General features: G+C 38.9%; 1 protein-coding gene across 1 annotated transcript; it reads left to right on the top strand.

The window, feature by feature from the left end:
• Positions 1–12,984: 12,984 nt before the first annotated feature.
• On the top strand, positions 12,985–19,607 carry brd7 (bromodomain containing 7). The gene is made up of 17 exons (XM_033991612.2): positions 12,985–13,084; positions 13,407–13,600; positions 13,679–13,772; positions 14,044–14,104; positions 14,185–14,329; positions 14,405–14,515; positions 15,117–15,280; positions 15,957–16,071; positions 16,580–16,655; positions 16,735–16,842; positions 16,920–17,055; positions 17,411–17,528; positions 17,619–17,669; positions 18,223–18,280; positions 18,494–18,637; positions 19,218–19,358; positions 19,440–19,607. The coding sequence occupies exons 1-17, from the start codon at positions 13,036–13,038 to the stop codon at positions 19,511–19,513; spliced, it is 1,839 nt and encodes a 612-aa protein (XP_033847503.1). The 5' UTR covers positions 12,985–13,035; the 3' UTR covers positions 19,514–19,607.
• The last annotated feature ends 5 nt before the right edge of the window (positions 19,608–19,612 follow it).

Raw genomic sequence — 19,612 nt, 5'->3', positions numbered from 1 at the left:
TGATGTTCACATAGCAGACCAAAACAAACCCACATGTACATGATGGAGAGCCCATAGTTTGTCATCTCTGCCTCTCTAAAATGAGTGAGTACACCTCCAAACACATGTGTATTATTTCCCTGGCCGTTTGTTTTTGGTTTTTTTTTACCCCATGCAGTTGCACCTCAGCTACTCTGTGCCTAATGTAAACGGACAGAATGGTTACATGCAGCAGGTATCCAAGTACATATCAGTGTCTCCAGATGTGTCATTAGGATCTTTGAATTTTGATTCACAACACCTCAATCATAGTTCCCAGGTTTACAAGCATTTTAAAAAATCTGTTTGGATTGGGCTAGGCCAGTTGTCCAATTTTCCTGGCCTGCATGTAAACGTGTGTGTGTTTAATCCCAGATGTTGTGCAGGGCAAATGAGTTGAGCCACTGGAATAGCTTCTAAACCCATTTATAGTTGATGGAGTAGCCTATAACACAATAGCAAACACCACAAAGTCAGACTTTGAAATGCTGACATTTTACTCATCCCACATGTTTTGTAAATTAGTAAAACAGATCATGACCACAGTTTAGTTCCCACCTCTCTGCTCATATGCATCAATCACAAACTGTTGAATGAAGTGGGCTACCTGTACTCCGCTCTACTTAGCTTTGCTTCTCTTCTATTTTAAACTTGGGCACTTTGCACACAATTATCCTTCAAAGATATGCTCATTGTGGATAACTTCAGCGGCTTGTTATGGACTTGTGTAGCCATGTGCACTGGGCAACCCCGGTTTTAAGAACAGATTATAATATAGTCTAATCCCTATCGCCACTGCTCTCTCCTGTTATCTCCAAATGTGTATAGTTTAGTCTAATACACAGAGCAGAAACTGGTTTTAGTCTCTGATCCCAAATTCTTTATGTGGAATCCACCACAGTACAGGGTCTGGAGCATTGTGTCCACCTCGTATCGGTGGATGTTCCAGGTAGACTGTGTAAACATGAGCTGCCACTGCCTGATTGTGCACAGCCCGTGAAAATTGCACCAAGACTCCTACACCTGTATTTGGCTGCACAGTCAGTGTCCTGCCCAGGAGAACTCAGATACACACAGAGGCTCATGGGGTTCATTCCCACAGAAATGATTCAACAGTAGGCCGGCAATATAAAGTTCTACGTCCATCATGTGTAGTTTTTTTATTTAAGCTTTTAACTCAAATACTCAAATAAGCACCATTCTTTTGCACTCTGGTCATGGTGGCAAATTACTTTTTTACGTTTTTGACATTGATGTCAGTCTTAAAACCTTGATAAGATTACGTCTTTACTTTGACTATGACTTTATTCTCGTACAGTTACATTACAACAACATTTAATGTTGAAATGTTATCATTTTATTCTTGTTGTGGCGCATAATACATTTTGTTAATGTGACCCCTATACTCCGTCGTACTATAAAGATGATACTGTTGGTGCTTAAATGTACAGGAACATGTTCCTCCCCACTTGTCATTTGTCATTAGGAATGCAACTGAATTGCTGTGATATTGTATCATCAAATGTCTTACAGTAATCTTGGGGTTGGTCACAATAATTGAAACTTCCTTGTTGAAAGTCATTGTTTTGTTGCAGCAACCACTAAAAACAGAGGGAACTGCATGGACCATGATCCTTTGCTTCTTTTCAGTGCAGAAAAGCATGAAGAAATAACTGTTATTAAGCGCTTTTAAATTGTAATTCTTTGGATTGTGACAGTAATGATTCAGACAAAGTTCTTGACAAGGCATTTAAAAAGGAAAAAGTAGCCTGCCCACAATTCTGTTAGCCTCTCCATAATATCCCAATAAATATTGTACCGTGAGATTTGTTTATTATTACATCTCTATTTGTTATCATGACTTTTTAAATGTATTACAATTTAGTGTAAATAAAATAATAAATTGCAAAATTATAAGCTGTATTTGATACTTCAGTTCAAAGACTTGAAATGACTTGAAGCTCAGCCTTTGACTTGAGACTTGATTTGGACTAGAGGTCATAGAATTGAGACTTGCAAAACAAGGACTTGGTTGTACCTCTGGTAATGTCTATATCACACCTCTGCTCATCGAAAAAAAACCTTTATGATACATGTAATTGTTTTTATTATAATGTTTTAGTGTACAACTTATTAAGCTTGTCATGTGACTGTGTCATGGGGCTGTATCACTATTAATACCACTTGATGAAGACCATATAAAGATAGAAACGTGTTGGTATGTCCTTTAATAAACGATTTTTACTTAACATTAAAGCGCCTCAGTTCAATTCTCTCTTTATGACATCAATAAGTTAATTTGATTTATTGTTTTTCTTTCTTTTTTTAAAAAAATGACATGAGAGAAATCTAAATAATTTAGATTTGTGTGTGTGAGACAGAACAGCAAATGTTGTACAGATACTTTCACCTGTCAGGAGTTGAAAAGCAATGACGAACTTTCTCTGCTGTACTCGACACACTTGGTGGTTTGTTTTGACAGGTCTTTTTGTACCCGGGTGCTGTGAGTCACTCGTCTGTTCAGGGTGACTGACCAGCAGCTAAGTGTTCTGGAGGCTGTTACCATCAGCAGCGCCCCTCAGTTCTGCTCCATCAAAACTCTGCTTTACTACAAGACGTCTGCGGGTACATTTTCTGCTACACACAGCACACGTGACAGAAATTAATTTTATGTTCTGGGAAAACATCAAAGCAATTACTTGCTGTCTATGTTTCCAACATCAGCATGCCTTCAAAGATTTAGCTCTCAGATTTTTTCATTTGAATTATAAGAAATTTTGATATTTTGTATTTATTATGTGTTTGCAAATGAAAAGCCTTGAATAATTATTGTAAATGCAAAAAGAATGAGTGGTTTATCATAAAATGATGTCTTGATGTGAGACGGAGTTCTAGTTGCTGGCACACTGCTGTTTGGCACAGGTCTGACTGTGTAATCAGTGTTTCTGACAGTGTTGTAAATGCTTTCATTGCTGTTAGTTTCCAGAATGTGTATCTCAGCTTGGGGCTATAAACACTCCAACGCTTTACAACATGCAATGTTTGGAGGTGGACAACATTAATGGGCTGGATGTTTAGAGAGTAACGTGATTTAAGCCATGGCAGGTGCCTGAGCCTGGCTGCACAAGAGCACTGCTGTCCGGGCTTTGTAGACATGATAACCACAGATGTGTAGCCAGAGCAGATGGCACGTTCAGAAGACAGAGACTCAGAGAGAGAAGCTGGTGACACACGGATAAAGACGCACCAAGCCAGCCTGGAAGAGGGACAAGCCTGTACTAAACCATGTGAGCATTTCCATGTGTGCCTGACATTTAGCACGGCTCTCCACTGACTCGGTGTGTGAGGCTAAAAACAGGCCTGCAGGCTGTGAGGGACAATGACGGTCTTCTGCTTTCACCAGCATCAAAAAGATATGTGGAGATGAACACATTATGCAGCGGCTGTCAGAAGTATACAGTGCAAATGTGTGGAGATATCTTGAGTGAACCAGGCTTAAAGACCGTCCCTTTAACAAATGGGTCTTGTTCAATTTTCCTCACCCACCACTGTTACATATCTGCTGTATAATTTGTCTAGAGTAAAGCAATGCATGAATGTGAAAAAAAAAATCCTCTTTGTAGCCTGTACTTTTCCTACATCTGGCTGTGTGCCATTGTATAACAATGGGACAAAGAGAATATGAGATGAAAGTATTACAGTGACTTAAATAGCACTGCCTTCTTATGAAATGGAAAAGTGAGAGGCAGAAAGAGAAAGTAACAGAGTTTCTCAATCAGGCTAAAGGTTTCCCATTACTCTTCTAAAGGGGAGGACTTCGAACCTGAGAGGTCACCTTACCATACAAGCAGAGTAGAGATATCTATAGTCTTGATTCCAATGGTTTGTTTTAGAGCGGATCGCTACAGATTTAAAGTGTTTCCACTGTCTCAAGTGAACCGTACCAGGCCATATGAGGGGTCTAAAGGGACTACAGGAGGTATTACTTCCCAAAGAAGCCTAGCTCTGATCGATTTCAGGTCCTCTTAAGCTAAGGAGATTTGATTTTCACAGATTCTGGCAAAAATAAAATTGCAAAAAATAGGTATAAAAAGAATAATAATAATTTCTCACCAAAAGCTGACTTGATCTTTTGATGAACTGTTGTATTTCCAGTAATGGCAACATATATGTTGATCCAACATGCTTAGCAAAACAAAACTAGTGGACACATTTCCTGTTTATAATGAGGCATCAGGGGTAAGCTTCCAGGAGGAATCTTTGTTATAGTTTCATTATTTGCATTAGTGATCATATGTTCTGTTTATGAATTTCAAACTATTTAAAGACATGCAGAAATATAACTATAAATTACCTGCTTGAGAATAAAAGCTAAATCTGATCTACTAAAGGAAATTAAATTAACTTTTAAATCCACAACCAGTTTAACAGCAGCAATATTATAAAGACATGATAGAGCAAAACCACATAGTGAGACGGGACATAACTACTTTAGCCATATCCAGTTTAAACAGAATTCTATTGAAAGGGAGCCACATTAAATATTATATTTCAGACCAATTTGTCTTCAAAAGGGGCAAAAGGACCCATTATGAGTGCTGGGCTCTTCCTTGTCTCTTAGAAAGAGATGTTAGTCATGGCTGCTTATCTCACAACCTTATGAGCACAGGATTAGAGGATCAAAGGCTGAGCTAAGTTTAACATTATAGAAAAAGTAAGCTCCTATCTTCAGATGTGCCTTTTATCCCAGCTCAGTACTTAGATCAAAATGTGGAAAATTCATATTCATTTCAGCCAGAATCCAATGTGAAATTTATATCTGCTGTTCTGGGGTGAGAGTAGGTCTTTGACTGTTCTGTTTTGAAGTGGACCCTGTTGATTGCACAGCCTTTAGAAGTACTGCAAACAAACTGTTGCAAGAATGCTAAATTAAATAAAAACTAAATAATGTTTTGAAAGGGGATCTATAATATAAAATTTACTTTATTGCGTAATTAACCATGCTGTAATGGTGTTGCCTAAAGCTTACTCAAAACTAAATTTCAGTTGAACAAGTTTGGAGATGGCTTATGGCTTAAAACTGCATAGAAGAAGTTCAGATTTTTACCTGTGACGCAACAAAACGCAAACTGAGCATTTTTACACTTTCACAGAAGACAACGTCAACTGGATTTGTGGATTAATTAAAGAAGTGTGCTTGAAACCATCAACAAATACAGTGGTTAAAAGCTCAAAAAAGTCCATCTTGATTTTGATGCACTTGCTCTTAAACGGCTGCCCTTGTGGCTCCATGTCTTTCAGCCTCTGTAACGTGGGGGACCAGTATTCTCCATTCTTGTTCTGGTTTTGGTGTTTTCAGCTCAGATCAGGAAAGATAAGAAGCAGGCGAAAATATGTTTGCAATTATCCTCTGTCTCTTCAGTGCCTCACATCTGGTCTGCCTTTGGAGGACAGACATACCAACAAGTGTGCAGGCCAAAACCCATAAAAGACCTTTGTGGGTGTTTTATCATACCAAACATTCAGATGCCATCCTTTGTGTCTTGCTCTTCTTCTGCTTCATACACTAAATGTTTCTGTGACATTGTGAAATGTATAAAGAGGGACTGTAGTTTGTTTGACTTATCTGAAAGTCAAGACAAAACATGAAAAATACATTGTTTATTAACATCAAAACATGGTGTATATAGGTGTTTATAGTTATTTTGTGGCAATATTTAGTTTGGCTAAGTGACCAAAGATTGATGGCTATAGTAATCATAACTTAGGACCAGAACTGAATTTCTGAGACGTTTCTGTTCCCAAATTCAACTTATTTTAAGCTACAAACCTGAATCTTGTAATGGGGTGCAGGTGAAATTTTCTTTTTCTAAAATATGTGTGTAACATGCAATGTGTATGGCTTACATCATCAGTCACATATTGATGGTGAACTATATATAACTTTTCAACTGGAGGGCATCTGCATGTCTCCACCTGGCATTAAACTTATCTATACACCATGGAGACAAACAGGTGATGTCATTAAAGCAAGTTACAGGTCAGATCTGTGGAGACCCCACTAACAGTAATAATGCATGTTGTTCAATGTATTTTTTAGATGTAAAAATACCTGAAATTTAATACATGCAAGATAGCTCAGTTTAATGTCAAACAGTGGACCACTCCAGGCAAAGCAAGAATATCTCATGACGCCCAGCAGGTTACACTGAGCACATGCAATTATATAATGCCATGTACGATAGAAATTTAAATTTTAGTTTTAAAAAAAAGCCTGGGTGACCTGTGCTGAGGGTTCAGGGAGGATGCTGTAGTGTGAGTGAGCAAAGGAAGAGCAGGGAGACAGGCCTGGCTGGAAATCATTAGAGCTTGTTAGTGTCCCCGCTGCCTGGGGCCTATAAAGGGGCTTCCAATCGGGGGGCTCCTCTCTGATCCGCCTGAGAGCAAAGGCACATGTAAAAGCCAAGGCAGCGGGCCCAGATCAGGCTGCGAGGAGGGTGCACGGGGTCAGCCTTATGTACAGTAGACTCGCTCCCGGCAGATCGGCAAATGCTACTTTCTTCAACCCTATGCCCCACGGCCATTAGACAGTTTAGCTGGAAAAGGGCTGGTAAAATATACATCTGTTCAGTGTCAGCTATATGCAGTTCTGCTCCGTCTGCATGCCGCCGCCAGTCTATTCAATATTTAAATCATCCGTCTCCACAAGGCTTTGATGTCAGCTGCTAACGAGAGCTGTCTGTAGCATTGACGGGACTGTGGATGGAGCTGCTGTTTACCATCGGTGACGTTCAAATCTTGCTCTTTTTCTCATTTCATCCAATGACAGAACTTGTTTGAAAAGACTTGCTCATATGTGTTTTTTTTAGGAAGTCAAATTACATTTTTATCACTGGAATCAAAGTGATAGTTGAATTCATATTACATCACATTTTAGGAACTACATAGCATTGCATCAATATAACATGTGGAGCTTGCTTTAAGTGTGACATCTAATACAAATTCTAATCTGAAATCCTACTTGAGATTATATTTGTCTCTCTAAATATAATGCATTCATCTCCCATTTTGTTGAAGCACAGTTGTAAACAAATATATGGCTCTAAAATGTTATATTTGGCTTTCTTAGTGAGTGGGAGACATTTAAAGGCGTGTTTACGGTGCAGGGCAACCCATATTCCCAAAGGATACACCCTGATGTCTGCTCCTCTACACCTCCTGAACTTTGAACTATGAGCACAAGTGTGTCAAGTGTCAAGTGTGAGATCACAACCTGCCATCCAAGTTTTCACATCACTGAAAAAATAAAACACTGAAAAAACGTGCATTCTTACTCCCCACAGAACTGGAGATGGATAATGCCTTACTGTGAAACATTCCAGGTAAAGCAAAAATATCTCCGTGAAAACAAGCAGGTGGTGTAGCACGCTTAGCAAATATACACCCAAAATTCTTTCACCCTCAATATAATCGTCCAGATATTACAAAGCTTGCCACCAGTCTGTCTTCAATGCAGTTGTGAATGCTCTAATGGCTGACATTACCCCTCCTTTAAGCAGGGCCTGTTACTGAATATCCCGTGGGCCTTAAAGGGAGATTAAAATAAACAGGGCCATAATCACTGGGACTTGCTCCTCTCCGCTGGGCTGCTGACAGAAGGAGCCCTCTCCAGGAAGCAGCCTCAAATCAAAGCTTCCTGCTCGCCACTTGCTGCTTCGCCGATCCGTATCACAACAACAAAACCAGCAGAAACAATTATTTATTCCTTTTGATGTGGGTTTTGAAGTTACCCCACCTCTTCTACTGTGCCCCCTCCTCTCTTCACCCGCCTGTTCCATGCCCAGCCCCTCCAGCTTTCTCTCTCTTTTACTCCGAAGGAAACAAGGTCATGCCAGCTTCTGTATAGGGGAGGTTCCAGTGTTCTACAGATGCTTTAAGGAAATAAAGTCAATACATTACCATGCTTTGACAATTACAATTAGGTATTTTCAGTTTTTCCATTGTTTTCAGTTGTTAATTACTATGACAACAGTTTTTCATCACTCTGAAATTCATGGATTATATAAACTTTTTTAACAAATGCTTTCATATACTTTTCCATAGAGATGTTACCTTGACTGGAATGCTGCACAGTATAACATTAACCATATTAACCTTAAAAAAGACAAGCAAATAAAAAAAATATATAAACATCTCCTACAGCTGTGAGTTAATTTTAACTTCATCAAAGTCCAGACAAGGCACAGATGACCCATATTCTTATCATTGTTTAAAGTTGTTAACTCCTAAATTGGTTTAATTGAAGGTCACCTTTAGCACCTCTAGTTTTCAATGGGTTGTGCAAGATAACTCTAAAATATGCTGTTATTTTAAGATGTCCTGTGGTTTTGAAGCTCACCCCAGTGATATTCATTTAAAGTCTAGGTGGATCACATTTCCAGCACTTTTAATAAGTTTGAAGTAAGGTGCATTCTTAATTTATTGTCTAATGTAATTTATTAATGCAATGTTATCTCTTTACTTTTTAAAGTAGATTATGCATTAAATTTAGTACCGGTACAATTTTAAAATTACTGGTGATTTATCTCCCCTTTTATTACTCCCTTAAAAACAGTATAATGCTTTGTCTTTCCCCAGTGATGTTGTGCTTGTTAAGCATTTCATTTTCCATTTTACAAGTGTCTTTAATTTGGACTTTTTGTCTGTCTGGTTTTCAGATTGGCCTGTAATTAAATGTTAGTTAATTGCACATCTCAGCAAAACAAGCGTAGGCCAGCTGGAGAAGTACAACATGGCACAATGAGTGTGGAAGTCACATTATAATGCACTCATGACATCAGCTTTAACTCTAGCAAATAATAAAAAATAATGACGGTATAGCAAAAGGGAAAAAAATAGAAAACTATCATTAACTCTAATTTAATGTCTCATTATAATTTCCCATCTTCAGACAGATTTGGCTTGAAGAACTGAGCGCACAGTGAAAATAAGGGTCTTTACTAGATCTCCACAGCTCACTGGGTTGTCAGAAAAAGTGTTGAAATAAAATGAGCCTACTTTCCCTCAGCAGCGGTTAACAAATCCCCTGGCACTACAGCAGAGTAAAGGGTCTCTAAACTGTGTCTGAACCATGCCTGCTCCACTGAACCTGTCTACAGCAGCTCCACAGAGGGTTCACGGGGTCCAATAGGCTACCCACATTGGCTAGCACATGTCAAGTTTAAACTGGTTTTAGCTGACTTTAATGTAGACCTTATACCATTAATGTTAAGGCCACTTTCTCTCATTTCGGAGGGTGTGGGTAAAAGCACAAAGAGAATTTTAAGGTACAGTACGTGTTATGTTTCTAGAGGGGAGAACGCCACCTGCAGGTCTCCATAGATTGTGGTTGGTATCACTTTGATTGGAATGTTCCACAGTATGGCGTTACCCTACCCCACAGCTTCAAGGAAAGGTCTCTCTCGTCATCCTGAGAGTCCAACAATCTCAAGAACCACCACAACCATTCTCGAATCTGGAGCCCAAGAGCAAATATTTTCTATAACTTTCCATAGTGTCTTCTCATTAGAGTTACATAGTGTACAATAAAGACTTACTAGAGAATTTAACAGGTTTGTGCAGCCAAACCATTGTGTTTTTCAGCTTGCTGTCGGGTATCATATGTGGTGTACCTGTTGTGTGCACTGACAAGGTATAAATGAAGCACAGATGTGGCACAATCTGGTACGGTAAAAGAAGCAGGTGAGAAGACGTTGGACACTCTGATGAACACAGCGGCTGATGGGCCTGTCTGACACATCAGAGCTCCCTACAACATCAGGGAGAGAGAGTAATCTTCATCCTTTCCCCATCTTCACTAACTATACCACATACACAGCTGACCATGTAGTGTGGACCAGATAGGAAAAGGCGGCTTTGAAAATAACTTTCTGTGCGTTGGTGTTTTTAGGTAACACAAAGCAACCGGTGCCAGCATTTACCTGTAGATTCTTTCAAAGGGAGAGCGACGAGAAAGAGACATACCTGATGTTTTTAGTGTCCATATCCCTTTATCTGTCTTTCATTAGCACCTCGCTCGGCCTCTTAGCGGGGCAGGCGTCGGGGAGACAGTCACTTTCTCCTGCCTGTGATGTTTTTGCAGATTACAGAGGGCCTTTGAAGCCAGTGCACTCCTCACTGCCAGGGCTTCAGACAGATTCACGCCATCTGTCAGACTGACGACAAAGTAGTGGAATGACGCTCATACACCCTCTGTTGATCCACACTTTTTATCTTTTATACTGAACATTTGGACATGGCATGAACACCACACCTGTAATTTGTCACTGAAAGCAGAAAATGGCACCGTCAGAAACACAGCAACACATTCATACGGCAGGGAATAGAGGCCATAATAAACACCCATGTCCAAATGATGTGCGCTGTTTTGCACCTTGTTAGGTCCATAGAAATGAACACAAAGAAGCGCTTCATTAATGAATCAGATTGAAGACAGTGAGCACAAACTAAGAATTTACTTTGCAGGTACGGCGCAACAAAAAATAAACTTTAACTGAATATAAAATACAAATTATACAGTATGGATAGATGATCAGATTCAAACTAGCATGGACATGGATATGGAGAGACACAGAAAGATCCCAGCCTAAGACATTAGTCAGGGATCTCTGTACTGTGAGCACTACCCAGACAAACACCTTTCCACCAGTATGATTATGTTACAAAATGTGTTTTTTTTTTTTTGAGGGAACAGTAAACTAAAAAGCATGTCTGTTTTGTGACACAAAGCTTGTTTGTGAGACCTGCGTTCACTTCTCTATTCTGTGGAAGTAGACGGGGGGTCCCAGATAAAGCCTTGAAGGGGAGGGGTGAGATTACAGACAGAGCCTTTCCACCTCAAACGCTACCTCTCCCTGTGTCGAGATGATAAACTCTCATTGAGTTTGCAAAGACCATTTCCCAGCGGCTATCTTTCAGTTTATATGAACTTTTCAAACGGCTCCAGATCTGACGCAGAATCGTCACCGAGCTCGCAGTCTTTGAACGCGGCTCCCCCGTGTATTTTCTCCACCCCAGGACCACTGTCTTCAGAGGCTCTGGCAGAAGAAAGGCTGGCATCAACAGAAATCACTGGTCCCCACCCCTCAAAGCTCGCCACACCCTTCTCTTCCACGTCCTACCTTCCCGTCCTGTCACACACACTTGGTGAAGACAGTTGCTTAAATGAATGTCATGAAAAGACAGGCAAACAGCCCCCAACACGCATTCCCTGCAGAGCCACATGTCAGAATTCCTACTTTATAAAAACACAGCTCGCTATAATGAAGCTTTGTGAAAACAGAATAAAACATTAAGCACCTTAAAGGCAAGAGACATATTTCCCCACAAAAACATAAGCACGCTCAATAAAAAATACATTAGAGTAATTGGATCCAAGTGAAGCGTGACACATTCTACAGCAGGGCTGAGCTTGAACTGTCAACCACTTTGTGTGTGGGTAAAAACTCTACCACTGAGCCACTATAGCCACACACTACAAATCACAAAATAGCTGTCAATTTGACGAAATGTTTTATTCGTCTCTGACTTGTGCGCACCTGTCTGATTTTCCATCAACTTACCAATGTCCATTTATACCCAATCCAACCTCAGTAGACCAAAGATGAGAGCACACAAAGATGCGTGCGAGCAGTAAAATTGATCATCAAAGCTCCTTCCAGAAAGTGTTTTGGTTGCAGATAAAAATAGTGGCCACATATAAGACTTTGACTGGGCTGAGTGATTGATGCTCAAAGATGCCTCCATGACAGACTGGCAGACGCGAGAGAAAAGTGAAGCAGAATGATTGGCTTCTCTTCTTTGATGTCTCTGTCTGACTTAGTGCTGATGGCTGGTTACATCTTCAAACCAGTTGTGCGTTGTCAGTTGTAATGACCCCAAATATTTCATCTATCATATCTGAGAAACAGGCTGACAACTTCTGGTGAAAACGAATATCTTTTTTATGACCAAAGCAGACTGTGCAAGTTCAGAAAATGTTTTTAGATTCACATGAGATGAAATGGATCGTTTGCTGTTCTATTTGGGCATGAGGTGAGGCCAGAAAGGCTTTTAGTAAGTAGAACATTACACATGTGCACATGTGCTATGCTGTCCAAATTACCAGCTCAGATCAGTTGGCTTATTAAGTATTTTAGATAGATTACCAAAAATCATGTAAATATAATTTGAATGGCAATAATACAAATAAAGTGTCAAATTAACGTTTTATGAACTTAACAAATCAATCCAAATATAAACTAGCCTAAAGACTACCATATGTAGTGATGTGGCATCAGAAGCACAGAGATGCTGCTAGTTTGTGTTTGTTGTGTGTTTGCAGACAGACCAAAGATGCCACATCCCTTCAGCCTGCTGAGTGGGCCTGTTTCCCATGGTTCTGTTGTGATGCTACTTTTTATGTGGAAACCATTGGTCCTTTTGGTCCTTTTTTGGATAATAAATTTCATGACATTTGACATTCGTTAAGCATGTTTGGTGCATCGACTGATCTGCTTTAATCTACTTTGGAACCCACAACTTTGTTGGTTGGAGCTGGGAGCCCATGGGACGCATCTGGACTTCAGCTGGCACAGTCGTCCTTAACAGATACGCCTATTTAATGTGCTATTAAAGGAGTCTTTTTGTTCTTTTATTTGAGTCGATATGTCTGTCTATTTTGTCCATGTGATGGAAATTGCCCATTTGCAGCCTATTAATTAAAACCATGTGGCCTACTGAAAACAAAATTGATTTAATTTAACTGACATCGCACCGTCTATAATATAATCATATGAAGTAACGAAGATTATTTGCAAGATTTTGCTTCCGACTAGTGGTAAAGAGAAAGTGGCGCATGAATCCTCCGCACCGAAAGATGGCGCTGTACAAAAAAATAAATAAATAAAAAATCATTTTCTCTGCAGTGTTTCCGCTTGACTCTCTCAAAGACCATCCGCCGGGATCAAAATACAAACAATGGGAAAGAAGCACAAAAAGCACAAATCTGACAAACACGCTCATGAAGGTAAAGAAATAATTACAACATTTAGTTAGGCAGCATTTAGGTCTGTATAGGTTGTGTATTTTCCCACTATTTGTGAAAGTAGACGTCTGTAGCATCACCATCGAGCTTAACACTGATAAAACACATCCGTCTAGAGAGTAATAAAACATACACACGTTTAATGAATGTGATTTTATAATGTAGATTTTACATGTCTGTCTTTACAGTTCGTAAGAGTTATTTTATTCTGACCGTGGGGATTAGTGTTAGCTTCTATCGTTAGCATTGTTTCCAGCAGATGGCTTTTATTTTAGGTGAACTAATTCTTTGTTATTGTCCACAGAGTTCAATGAAAGGCCGCTCAAACTAGTGCTGAAGGTGTCTGGAAATGAAGTGACCACTGGAAGCTCGAGTCGGGACACTTTCTACGATGATCAGTCCACTGACAACGACAAGCCCAACAAGGATAAGAAGAAGAAAAAGAAGAAGGACAAAGACAGGGGCTTTAGTTCACCAGAAGATAAGGGCAAGAAAAAGGTACACCGTGACTGTTTTAGAAGGGTGTCTATTTTTCTCACTGATGTGGAAGAGTATTGATAATATATTTTGTGTCAGATGGCAAAGAAGAGAAAAGTACATGATGGGGAGGGAGACGAAGACTCAGAACAATGCAGGACACCAATACGCTCTGAACTGGATAAACTAGAAGGTAAGATACACGTTAAATTAAACTCAACGTTTCTCATTAATTGAGGAGACAATGGTGGCCCCCTATAGTCTAAGAACAAGTGGAACAAAAGCGTTACTTTATACTTGTTGTATTGCCAAAAGTACAAGTATCTAATCTGTAATCAGACCTTTTTCCATTATTGGAGGCAATAAGGGATCATCAAAACATAAAAAGATTCAAATACAGATTAGTTGTGCCACCAAACTGTCAATATAATCTGTTTTTCACTTTATACTTTACTTTACTGTAGCTGAGAAAGAGCAGACTCCTCTACAGGAAGCCTTGAACCAACTTCTCAGACAGCTTCAAAGGTATTTTGTTTTTCTCATCTTGTCAATATTAAAGAGGAATTAAGTGGGATGAGACTTATTATTGTGTGCATGTTTTCTAGGAAAGACCCCAGTGCATTTTTCTCATTTCCTGTCACAGACCTTATTGCACCTGGATACTCAACTATAATCAAGCGGCCTATGGATTTCAGTACAATGAAGGAGAAAGTAAAGAAAGAGCAGTACCAATCACTGGATGAACTCAAGGTATTTACTCGTAAGGAAACTGGAGCTATTTCAGACTGTTTGTTGGATGTGCTGAATACTATTCTTTTTTTATAGGTGGATTTCAAGACCATGTGTGAAAATGCCATGATTTACAACAAGCCTGAGACAATTTACCACAGAGCTGCGCGGAAGCTGCTATACTCTGGATTGAAAATCCTAAGTCAAGTAAAAAATAATTTTATTATATTTGGTTAATTCTACAGAGTTAGGTACAGAGGGACAGTCTGCTGTGACTGGCCATGAAGTTTACAAAAATGTTGTAATGTCAGGAAATGGGTTATGGTTAATGTGTTAGCAGCAGTTTTAAAAAAAATCAAATTTGTCACCTACTAGTCAAAAACAAAATGGCAACAGAAGTTTACACTTTATCTTGGTAATCAGAGCTACGTCATCCAAATATCCAAGAACTGTTACTATAGATTGTTAATGCCGTATTCCTACCACCAGAGATTCAGACGTACGCAAGTTTGTTTGTTTTTTTGTTTTTTTTGGGTTGTTTTTTTACATTTTTCTCTTTGTAAAAATGTAACCTGCTTTTTGTGTCAGGATTACTAATCATTATATATTGTTTAAATTTACCAACAGCATTGCATTATCCATAGAAGACCATAGAGTGGCAGTAGAGATCTTCACATCAGTTTTAAAGCATTGTCTCATGCTGCACAGTCCTAATGGAAGACTAACCTGTTATTTTCACTCCAGAAGCCTTTTGATATGTAGGTTTTAGGAGCTTGGAGTAAAAATAAAATGTTTTGGTTTTCTACAGGAGCGACTGCAGAGCCTGAAGCAAAGCATTGAGTTCATGTCTGGTCTTGACCCTGCTGCCAAACAGACAGGGAAGTGTGATGAACCCACAGGACTGGACCCGAGCAGAGAGGGAGCCATGACCACAGACAGCAGTGAGAGCTCCCAGGCTCCAAGCACTCCCAGGTTGTTTATAATAACACAGAATTTACTTAAGACCTGATACCGTTTGTGTTGACGTTTTTGAGTTTCAAAGATCTAAAATACAATGGGATTGTGTATTTTTGCTTTTTATGTGTTTATACATTTTCCACTGTAGTAACTATAGCTTAAAAATCTTTTTTTTTTCGCTTGTTTTTGCAATAATTAATTATACCTAAGTAAATTATACCTAAATTTTACATATCGCACTCTGTAATGACAGAAAATTAAATGACGTAAAAAGTAGATTTACTATGTTCACTGATTCAGCAAAACCACTTTTTTTCCAAGACACTTTAGAATGTAAGGAATGCCTATGAGCGTGCTGGGTCTTGTTTGCTGCTCTCACGATGCACCCTTCTAACTGCTGTGCTGTTTCCCAGTGATATAACCAAAACCAGGACATAAAAAAGAGAAATGGCCTAGAGATGCCTCTCCTCTCTGCTTTTGTATTCAATAGTTTTCATCCTTGTGTCTCTATAAACGAGATCCATTGGTTCACAATTTGGATTGTGCTTATTGACGTCAGTAAAATGCTTACAGGTAGTTTCATAGAAGAATTAAAGTCATGCGTAGGCGTTATGTCTCTTCCTACAGTAGTTAGCAGATCAGTAATAATCAGTATTATTTTTTTCTTGTTTTAAATGTTTTTTCACTGTAGACATGACAAGGACTCAAAAGAGGACCCAGCAAAGGCAGAGAAAGAGCTAGAGGAAATCCGCAAGGTCATTGAAGAATCTGGCGGAAAGCTCTCAAACCGAGTGCTGCAATGTGATGTAAGCCACTATCTTGCTTTATTAATTTGTCCTTTTCCCTCTAAGTGCAGAGTGAAGATGTTATGCAACTAGATATACATAAGCAGAAATAATGAAAGCATAGCCTTGAAGATTCGATTTCCATAGTGACGTGACAAAGAAAAATTAAACAAAGTTCAAAGTTCACCATAGCAGTACTATACGCAGATCAGTGATACTCAAACTTCACAGTATCACTTCACAAATTATTTTCTAAATCATAACTTTTTTCAGAAACTAATCAGCCCAAATTGTGGTACTATATCTGGTGCATGACTAGTTACCATAAAATACAAAGGAACAAGTAGGCGTCTGTATTATTAGAAGTGAAATGTTAATGCACTTAAGAGGAGTCTAAAAGCGCAGCATTATCTTTTTTAGTGTGATGTTTATTTATTTGAAATCATGTATCAGTCCAGTCCTCATGGAATGATTAAGAATATCATTCAATCCAATCAAAACTCAGAAATTTATCATATTTCCTCTGTAGTTGGAGTTTGCTCGTCAAAAGACTGATGGTTCCACTACGCTAGCTATTCTCAACCCTGCTGATCCAGCAGTGGGTGGTAAGGGGTCCTTTTTTCTAAAACGATGAGGAAAATACACAATGTTTAACACAGATGTTCTATATTTTTGTTTTTAAAGATGTGGGTTACTGCCCTGTCAAGCTGGGCATGATGTCCAACCGGTTACAAAGTGGTGTCAACTGTCTACAGGGCTTCAGAGAGGACAAAAGAAATAGAATCACTCCAGGTTGCTGCATTTTCTTCCACAGTAATTACAGATGAAAAAACAGCAAGTGCTAATTACCTGTGATAATGCATTTTCAGTGTCCTACATGAACTATGGGCCATTTACCTCCTTTGCGCCCACATATGACTCCAGTTTTGCTAACATCAGTAAAGACGATTCTGACCTCATCTACTCCTTCTATGGAGAGGAGTCCAGTCTGCAGGGCTCAGACAGGTATGTGACCACTATGGCACCCGCCTTAGACGTCATTTAAGACATTCCACAATGATTTCCTGCCAGATGTTGTGTGATGGACTAGACAGACATTTGCAGATGTTTGTATCCTGGGTGGATGATTATTCAAAAGCCATGTTTTTGTTTCCACATATTAGTGGCTTTGAGCATAGTGTGAGTGTAAGTAAAAGGTATTATTATAGTTCGCAGTGTCTTTGTGACAGCGTGTAGGAGGTGCAGCGGTGGCTTCATTGTGTTTACTGACTTCTCATTGTACTACTTTAACAAAGTAGTTCTGTGCTTTTCCTTCTAATACACACAAAACAATAGTGATCTTTCTTTCATGTGCATACAGTCTATCAGAGTTCCTTGCTAAATCTGATGAATATGTGTATAAAATGGCTGACAACATATTGGATGCAATGACAAATGGAGAGCATTCCAAAATCTTGAAGGAGACTGGGAAGGAACAGGTAAATGTTATTGTATTAGTGCTTTTTTTTTTTTTTTTTTTTTTTTAAACAGAAAGGAATTATACTTTTTGCTGTATTTTGTCTTTTTAGCCTGTGGAAGAACCAACAAATACTGAAGTAGATGACAAAGATGGCATGGAGGTGAGGGATGAAATCTGGCGTACTGAAATGTCAATCCATTCTTGCTGGAACCACTTGTTAAAGTATTATTTACCACAACAAATTGTTTTATCCTTTTTCAAAATCTCCTACACTAGGTGGAAAATGGAAGAAAACTTGGCATTATCATTATATATAGTGTTTACAGATGGTTGCTGCATCATCCAGCTGTGCCAACATAATTGCTAGTTAGCAGTGACCCAGTGAGCGATGGAAAAAACGGTTCCCTTCAAAACAGTGTTAGTCATTCAGAGCTGCTATTGGAAGTTGGGGAGGCCTCTATTTTCTTTCTGTGCTGGCTTGCTGTGTGCCTCAATTGGCCCTCAGAGCAGTGGAGGAAATGGGAGTGTAGCCCTTCGTCAGGCACACAGCAAACCTCTGTGTGCACTGTGGTGCTTGTGGCTGCACTTTGCTCTCATCCCCTTCTCACGTATCACACCTTTTCTCTTGTTAGGTTTGACTAGTGGAGTGACTAAAGAGCAAGTATAAATGGCTAAGAGGAGTCATGGCACTGACCATTTTCCCTGTTTGACAGGTTATGGAATCTGAAGCACCCAAAATTGAGAACTTGACTGATGAGGAATGCGCTGAAGGTAATGGTGTGACAAAAGCCACCTGTTTCAGCCAATATGTCCTCTGCCTGGTCATTCAGTATTTACTGCCTGTTCTTTGTCTTTGCAACAATACTTCTTGTAATATTTTCAAGATTTTTACAGAATACATGTTTTTATTGTGATGCAACTCCCAGGAGGAGACTGGGAAGTGTCTGATTTGTGCTAATGTGTTGCTCTTTCTCTTGGTCACAGAGGTTCTTCACATCCAGCAGAAACTGGATGAGACTACAAAGCTACTGCGTGACTTACAAGAAGCCCAGAAGGAGCGTCTAAGCACTAAGCAGCCACCTAATACAATCTGCCTTTTGGCCCCAACCACCAAGGAGCTGGAGCTGGGTAAGAGCCCAGCTTTGTATTCAGGGCCAGCCGTAGACCCCTTGCCAGGGGTACCCAAAATGCGTCTCGCGGGCTAAACTTGGCCCTTTAAGTGGGGTTTTCTGGTTTGCAAGGGAGTGCTGAAGAGATATATATATTATATATATAAATATATATATAATATATATAATATATATAAATATATATATAATATATATAATATATATATAATATATAATATATATAAATATATATATATATATATATATATATATATATATAATTTTTGCATTAATAATTGGGCAGAGGCCAAACCAGTCTATCCATCCAAAAGGAACAGTTTATGACAATTTGATCTTAAATATCTTTGCATATTAACTCTTTATATATAAATTATTTTTATTTGGTCCTAATTAAATTCTACCCAGTGAGGGAAAAAAAAAAAAAAAAGATATATAACTCATAATTCATGCCTGTTATTCAGTGCATTTTGTAACCATCTCCAGATTTCCATAGAACTTTTTTTTTTTTTTTTACATTTTACTGACATTTTATTTTTATATATGTGTATGTATATATATATATTTTTTTTCTTTTGCAGTTGAAAAAGTGACAGGCAACTTGACAAAGCTTACGGGACAGGTGGCTCCTAGTGATGTATGCAGTCTTCATGGCATTAGAAAAGCTATGGGCATTTCCTTACCCTTCGAAATGGCAGAGAATTTCATAGACCTCTCAACAGGTAAATGGCTTGTCCAAATACTGTTCAATATACAAATAACTAAGAACTAAGCTAATCAAATATGTCTGCCTATGTTTTCAGTTCAAGAAACGGCTGAACCTATGGAGACTCTTCCAACATGTCCAGATGTGGCACCAGTTGTAGCTGTAAACTGAATCACATTTCCAAACTGAATAACTTAAGTTTTGTATGAACATTCTTTTTGTGTGATGTTTGTTTGCATTTGAAACAATAAACATTTTATATAAATGTGT

This window comes from Periophthalmus magnuspinnatus, chromosome 3 (genome assembly GCF_009829125.3).
Source record: "Periophthalmus magnuspinnatus isolate fPerMag1 chromosome 3, fPerMag1.2.pri, whole genome shotgun sequence".
Lineage (NCBI taxonomy): Eukaryota > Metazoa > Chordata > Actinopteri > Gobiiformes > Gobiidae > Periophthalmus > Periophthalmus magnuspinnatus.
The sequence above is the reverse complement of the archived record's forward strand: the minus strand, read 5'-3'. Positions and strand labels throughout refer to the sequence as shown.